A 7,665-nucleotide genomic window follows, 5' to 3' on the forward strand; every position below is an offset into this window, starting at 1 on the left:
TTTCCCACCGTCGGCGGAGGCCGATGGGAGCTGTAGTCCCCAAGGTGGCTTCCTTTGGATCCAAGCGGTTCCCCTCTGCTTCTCCTTCGCTCAGGTTCGAGGTCGGGAAAACTTTGAGATGCTGATGAAGATCAAAGAAAGTTTGGAACTGGTTGAGCTGGTTCCTCAGCAGTTGGTCGATTCTTACCGACAGCAGCAACAGCAGTTTCTGCAGCGACAGTGAGTCCCGCGCAGACACACACACCCCATCCTTTGTCTCCTTGTTGCAACAAAAACTTTGCAAATGACGGGGAGGAGGGAATCCTGCTGACGCCCAAAATCTCATGTGTTAATTTATAGGTTCACTTCTCCTAACAGGGGTGGGCAGCCCGGATCTTTGTACCTGGGACTTTCATGTCTGGCTGCTCCTATGAAACGTGTAAATCCTGCATTTCAAGTCTTGGAGGTGGCCGAGAATGGCTTAAAGCACAGCCGGGCATCTTAAGGGCCACCTCGGGCTCTTAAGTTGTCCCTGTCCAGCCAGCATGAGGTCAATTGGGAATTAGAAATGAAATGAAATAACTATATAAAATAATAATAGTGTGTGTAGCTCAGGGTTGAAGGTCCTTGCAGACATTTCACGGCCCAACTAGGGAACATCATCAATGCTAGAAGAGAGTGGGGTTTGCAGAGAGGAGGAGGAAGAGGGGGAAGGAGGAGGAGGAGAAGAAGAGGAGGAGGAGAAGAAGAGGAGGAGGAGGAGTACTGTAGGGTCCTTGGTGATCTCTGAGCTTGGTGGTTTTCTTGCAGATGTTTCATAGCCCAACTAGGGAACATCATGGGGGCTAAAAGGGAGAAGGATCTGCACTGGTAGATGTTTCCTAGTTGGATCATGAAACATCTGCAAGGAAACCACCAAGCTCAGAGAGCACCAAGGATCCCCCAGTCGTTGTCCACTTCCACCTTTCTGCAAACCCACTCCCTTCTAGTACGGAGGATGTTATCTAGCTGGCTCATGGAACATCTGTTAGAAATTCTGCTTATATAGGGCACCAAAGGGCAAAGAGTACAATAACCATGTGCTTTACTCCTCAACTATTTTAACTGTAACAGGAAACTCTTACATAGAACAAAAGAGCATAGAGTATTAATATCATATATCCACATTTGTAAACACTGCCATCTGCTGGCTGAATACTACTGTAGTTGTTGCATACAAAGACATTCCAACAATGAATTCCAACAATCTGCAAGAAAGAAAAAAAACACACACACACACAAGCTCTGAGAGCACCAAGGACCCCACAGTCCTCCTCCTCCCTCCCTCTCTCTGCAACCCCGCCTGCCTTTTAGCACTGATGATGTCGCCTAGTTGGGTCATGAAATGTCTGCAAGAAAACCACCAATCTCAGAGAGCACCAAGGACCCCTGAAATAAAATAAAAATAGGCTACAGGGGGCAGGAGAACCTTCAGCTGACTGGCGCCCTCATGTGGCCTGCTTGGGAAAATCAACTGCCCATATCTCTCCACATTGGTTTTTGGGGAGGGCACCACCTTGGCCCGGCTGGAAGGAGGGGTGCCCCCCTCCTGGCATGTCTTGGACTCACTCTCGGCTCCCTTCACCCACAGGACGCACCTCCATTCTCCATCGTCCTATGGCCCGGTCTTGTCCCCCGCGAACAAGCTTCATCCAGGAGGCATCAACAAGCTACCATCCGTGAACCAGCTGGTGGGGCAGCCTCTTCAGCAGGGGCCTGGCACGGGACCCAACCTTGGGCCTATGGGTAAGACTCTGCCCCCCCTTTCAAAGGTATCCCCATAACTTATTTCACACCTGCCCTGCTGATGGTTTCAGGGAACCAGGGTTGGTTGAACCCGAACCAGTTCAGGCCGTTGTGAGTTTCTGGCCCTACCATCACTTCTACAAGTACAGGTAGTCCTTGACTTACAAGAGTTCATTTACTGACCGCTTGAAGTTACTGAAACGGCTGTCAGCATTCTCCAATGAAGGATTTTCACGGGCAGAAGATCCGGTAGCCTAGGCTACAATCTTTTTAAGATAAGAGCGGAATGTACTTCTGGTTTTTAAACTGCTGTAATGCTCCTTCCGATCCCCCCCTCCCCCTGTTTATGGCAACTCAAAAACAGACATAGGAAAGTTTTAGGACACCATAATTGCAAGGAAAATGGGATTTGTAAACTCACCGGGCGTTGTTTCTTTTCCGCACCTCAGGCCCGACGATGCTCAACAATCACACCATGCAGTCCAACGGAGAGATGAACGGGGTGCACTCCTCCCAGCCGATGGTCTCCAGCTCGCACTGCACTCCCCCGCCACCCTACAACCCAGACCCCAGCCTTGTCAGGTATGGGTGCCGTGGGTGGTGGGGAGCGGGGGCCAGTGCTTAAATCCTGTCTGGACCAAGCTGGTTTTGGGCTGAGGGCTGCACGCAATTCCAGGGGGGGTCTCTCTTAACGTGGCAACTTTGAAGACTCGTGGACTTCAACTCCCAGAATCCCCGCAGCTGGTTGCCAAATTTGGGAAACCCCTGGCCTAGAATACCTCTCTTCCTCCCTCCCCCGAAAAAAAAAACCACTGGAAAAATCACCCTCCTGACATGTCATTCCGGAAAACTCTGCTCCCCCGAGGCTCTTTTTGAAACCCAATTCTCAGAAATTTGGGCAGGTGGCACCGGCTGCCCCCCCCCCCTTGTTGGGGAGGATGGGTTTTGTAGTGCTTGCCCACCACTGCATCGCAACCCCCTTAGCATACCCTTCCGAAAAGATTGGGATAGGGCCTTGGGATTTCATCTAAATAATTCTTTTCTCTCTCTCTCTCTCTCTCTCTCTCCTTTATTTCCCTTTGCAGTTTTCTAACCGGATTAGGCTGCCCGAACTGCATCGACTATTTTACTTCTCAAGGTTTACAGACCCTTTATCACCTGCAGAATTTGACCTTGGAGGTAAATACACCTGTTTGGAAAGGTCCCCTGCTTTGTGAGACCTAACCAGGGGTGGGATTCAACATCGTTTACTCCTGGTTCTGCGGGCGTGGCTTGGTGGGCGTGGCAGGGGAAGGAGACTGTAAAAATCCCCCTTCCCTCCCCAGTCTCCACCCCACTGACCTGCTTTCCAGCTCCGTTCTCCTGTGCAGGACAACCCAAGGAGATCCAGCCGGTCAGCTGGGACTCGATGGGAGGCAGAGAAGAGGTGGGGTTGGCGGGGACAGTCAGAGGCGGCTTCGGCCGGTTCTCCGAACGACTCAAGGTTTCCACTACCGGTTCTCCAGAACCAGTCAGAACCGGCTGAATACCCACCTCCGGACCCAACCCATTTCTTTCCTTCCCCCTTCGCTCCGTCTGAGGCCTCCATCCCTCCCCATCCAAGGACTGGCCCGTTTTGCAAAAAAACAAAAAACTAAATTCATATCCGGTGGCAAAGATGGATACAGGCTGCCTTCTCCTGCCCCCCACTCACTCCCCCGAAAGTGAAAGCAGCTGGAGATTGTTTGGCAGATTGGGGGAAGCTGGGGGGAGGGTGTTGGGTTGTTGTTTTCTTTTTATTGCAAATATTCCTGAACAGAATATTTGCAGATCAGGGTTGAACTGTGGGGTCCTTGGTGCTCCCTGAGCTTGGGGGTTTCTTGCAGATGTTTCATGACCAAACTAGAGAACATTGTCAGTGCTAGAAGGGAGTGGGGCTTGTGGAGGGGAGAGGGGGGGGGGAGAAGGAGAGGAGGAAGGAGGAGGAGGAGAGGAGGAGAGCAGAGGAGGAAGGAGAAGGTCTGTGGAGTCCTTGGTGCTGTCTGAGCTTAGTGGTTTCCTTGAAGACATTTCATTACCCAACTAAGTAACATCATCAGTGTTAGCAACGAGTGAGGTTTGCAGAGAGAAGAAGAAGGAAAAGGAGGAGGAGGAGGAGGATTATGGGGCTCTTGGGGCTCTCTGAACCTGGTGGTTTTCTTGAAGACATTTCATTGCCCAACTAAGCAATGTCATCAGTACATCGTCAGTTATGACCTGACCTACTTGGGTCCCGAAACGTTGGCAAGAAAACCACCCAGAGTTGATCCGCGCCTTCCATCTCTCGGTAGGATCTTGCGGCGCTGAAGATCCCGGAGCAGTACCGCATGGTCATCTGGAGGGGCCTCCAGGATTTGAAGCAGAGCCACGATTACGGTGGCCAGCCGCTCCTCCGTTCCAGCAGTAGCAACGCTGCCACCATCTCCATCGGGACTTCCGGAGAGCTGCAACGTCAGCGCGTGATGGAAGCCGTGCATTTCCGAGTTCGCCACACCATCACCATCCCAAATCGGAGCGGGTCCGATGAATGGGCAGACTTTGGCTTCGACCTGCCAGATTGCAAATCCCGCAAACAGTCCATCAAAGAGGAATTTCTCGAGGGGGAAATCAATTGAAGGGATCTCAGGTTGTGGGGGGGGGGGAGTGAGGGATCTGGGGCAAGCCAGCTGGGCCTGCGGACCCCATAGATTTTGCCGCCAGACTGAAGCCACCCCCCTCCAAAACAAAACAAAAAAGTATTTCGGAGAGGTTGTGGCGATGGGACCTCCGCGCTGTCCAACTTTGGTACGTCTGTCGACATTGTCGTTGCCAAAGTGCAACCGCCACCAGAAGGAAAGAGACGGCGTTCCACCAGCAGACTCGGGAAAATCAACAAAAAACTTGCATTTCCACTTTCGTACGTTTTGTCCGACGTTGTTCGCACAAAAATGCAAACCAACCAGAAGGGAAGAGATGCGTCCGATCAGCAGAATTGGGAAATCGATGAAAATTTGAATTTCCTGAACAATCTGGGGGTCGATTTTGCATCCACAAGGAGAGAGAGGATGGGCTGGTTTTCGTTCCTGAACAATCCTCAATTTTTCCTCCAACGACGGCCGTCCTTTCTTCTGAAAAATGGCTTCGTTGCTCCTCAATTCCACCCCCCTGGTTTGGTTGAAAAGAAATCTAGAAACGAGGGTCCCGCCTCCCCAAGCCCCCCCAATCCCTTCCCTTAACGGACTGCCAAAAAGTGTTTGTTTTTCTACAGTGCTACGTAGACTGAAAACAACAACAAAAGAAAAAAAAATGTTTATAACTCGGTCAACAAACCGAAGTGACGTTTGTATTAGTTAGGTTCATCCTTTGCTCCGCTGGAGCAGACATACGCTGTACATAACTGTATTTAACCACTGTCGTAAGGTTTATGTAAGCTATTTTAAGATGGGTGTGGTTTTGTCTACCACCAAGGTTTGACCATTTGGGGTGTCTATTCCGGGGATCTCCTAACTTGGCAACTTTAAGGTTTGTGGACGCCCAGAATTCCCCAGTTAGCACCAAATGGGGCAATTCTGGGACTTGAAGTCTATAAAACTTGGCGACTTGTGAACTTCAACTCCCAGAATTCCTCAGCCACCATCAAATAGCAGGCTAAGGAATTCTGGGAGTTGAAGTCCACAACACATGGCAATTTAAGGTTTTCTGGGAGTTGAAGTCCACAAAACGTGGCAACTTAAGGATTTCTGGGAGTTGAAGTCCACAAAACTTGGCAACTTGTGGACTTCAATTCCCAGAACTCCCTAGCCAGCAGCAAATGGCTGGCTGGGGGATTCTGGGAGTTGAAGTCCACAAGTCTTAAAGTTGCTAAGTTTGGAGAGAAAGAGAAAGACTTATTTGTACAGTCAAAGGGATAAAAATTCATGGATGAATTCGGCTTGGGGAATCCACTCCTAAACTGACCGTCCAATCTCCATCAGGAACAGACTTTTTAAAATTATATGTGCTTTGCCATGAACTCCAAAGTCACATTTCCTATGTTGCAGAAGTAATTTATGCTCGTGTGACAGGGTTGCGATTCAGAAAATGGGTGTCATTTACGGATGCAAAGTTTTCCCACTTGTCACAATCTGCTGCCTAAGATATTTGTTTCAGTCTGCTTAATGATAAAATTAGGAGAAATATTCAGGGGTCATTGGGGGTTGTGGGTCACCAACAACCCCCAAGATAAGCGATCTATACGTAACACCTACATGAGAACTTAACATACGTACATTTTTCAATCTCCATTCCAAACATGCAGCAAATTCCCGGGTAATTTTAAGGTGGGGGGGAGAAATAGCTAGGATTAAAAAGAAGAAGAAAATAATTGGCTTTCCTGATTAAAATCTTTTAGCGTAAGAAAGTGTAAAAAAAAACAACCTCACACTTGCTAGTCCCAAGAGTAAATTCAACGGATCGTAAATATTTTAAAGAAGGTTGTGTTCATTTTGGAAGATTGTCCTCTGATCCCAACCACAGTTCTCACAGCTTTCAAGTGGAAGCTTTGAGGTCCCAATTTAACAGTGCTCCAAATTTTTTTTTGCAGGAGGGAAAGAAAAAAAAATCAAGATTTTCCAGCCAAGTCCAGGATTGAGTTGACTTTTCAAAAGCATTCCTTTTAATATTTTTTTTAATGCAACACCTCTCTCAGCCAAACAAGAGATTCACAGGGCTTGGTTTATTTGCTCGCACAATTGGGTGTTACGCTGTGTTGCTGCTGCTGTGTGTATGTGTGTGTGTGTGTGTGTGTACTGAAACAGCTGGCTGTTTCGCAAGCAAACACATTTCCAGGTCATTTCAAATTCCCCATTTCTCTTAGCAGTTCCCCCCCATAAGGATGAGGGGTAAAAACTTCCTCCTTGTCTAACTAATTCCCCGAGCCAACTGAGAGAGGTATCCTCAAACTGTGCTTTGTGAGCCCAGATCCCGAGATCGAATCACGCCGGCCAAGTGGAAATCCAGTTGAAGCACTTTACTTTCAAAAAAAAGGAAGGAAAAAAATATATATAACTTTTCCATCTCTTATATTGTGGGAGTAAGAGAAATGCCTTTTCTGACCCCACTTTTCCCTGGCAGCAGTATTAACTATCGAAGATTTCTAGGTAAGCCAAGATTGGCAGCAAAAAATAAAATAAAAAATAGTCCAGGAAGAAGCCATGAAGCTATTATCACTGGCTTGTTTGCTTGAAGGAGAACGATGGTTGATTCTGGGGTTTTGTTTTTTTTCATTTGCTTGAGGAGCCAAAATAGGAGAAGAGATGGAGAATGATCTTGTCATCTCAAAGTCTTTGCTTCAGGATAGGGCAGTGATAGATTAAAAAAAAACTGATTTATTATCCCCACAATTTAAATCTCCACAACTTAAAACCTGGAAATAAGGAGAAAATTTCCTCACGGCGAGAGCAATCAAACCATGGAACAGAAGTTGCCTTCGGAAGTTGTGGGAGATTCATCATTGGAGGCTTTCAAGAAGAGATTGGACTGCCATCTGTCAGGAATAGTGTAGGGTCTCCTGCTTAGCAGGGGGTTGGACTAGATGACCTACAAGGTCCCTTCCAACTCTGTTAATCTATATCTAACTTCTCAAACCATGGCCTTAAGTGACCATAAAGGGCCGAGCTGAAGTTTCTGAGATGCTGGCCATACCTAAACAATCCACACGTGTGCCAGACGGATATTTTCTCCCACGAAAAAGAAAAAGTTACAACGGGCCTGGGGGAAAAATAAAGCGACTTATGGCCGTTTTTCACACTTACGACAGTTGTAGCATCCCCGTGGTTCGCGCGATCCGAACTCCGGCGCTTGGCAATTGACTCGTGTTTATGACGGTTGCAGGTTCCCCGAGGTTTACGTAATCCTCTTTTGGCG

At 48.2% G+C, this 7,665-nt stretch overlaps 1 protein-coding gene across 3 annotated transcripts in view; it reads left to right on the top strand.

Moving 5' to 3' along the window:
• The window catches only part of TP73 (tumor protein p73), a 33,432-nt gene extending 27,308 nt beyond the window's left edge, over positions 1-6,124 (top strand). For all 3 annotated transcript variants that reach the window (XM_087944483.1, XM_087944481.1, XM_087944482.1), the window contains 5 exons: positions 95-219; positions 1,610-1,764; positions 2,214-2,346; positions 2,850-2,943; positions 4,074-6,124. In XM_087944483.1, the coding sequence (XP_087800609.1) occupies positions 95-219; positions 1,610-1,764; positions 2,214-2,346; positions 2,850-2,943; positions 4,074-4,397 (831 nt within the window). In that variant the 3' untranslated portion in view covers positions 4,398-6,124. The remainder of the gene's footprint in view (positions 1-94; positions 220-1,609; positions 1,765-2,213; positions 2,347-2,849; positions 2,944-4,073) is intronic.
• The last annotated feature ends 1,541 nt before the right edge of the window (positions 6,125-7,665 follow it).

The sequence above is a fragment of the Notechis scutatus genome, chromosome 16 (genome assembly GCF_049901735.1).
Source record: "Notechis scutatus isolate UNSWTSFEM ecotype Mainland chromosome 16, rNotScu1.2, whole genome shotgun sequence".
In the NCBI taxonomy this organism is placed as follows: Eukaryota; Metazoa; Chordata; class Lepidosauria; order Squamata; family Elapidae; genus Notechis; species Notechis scutatus.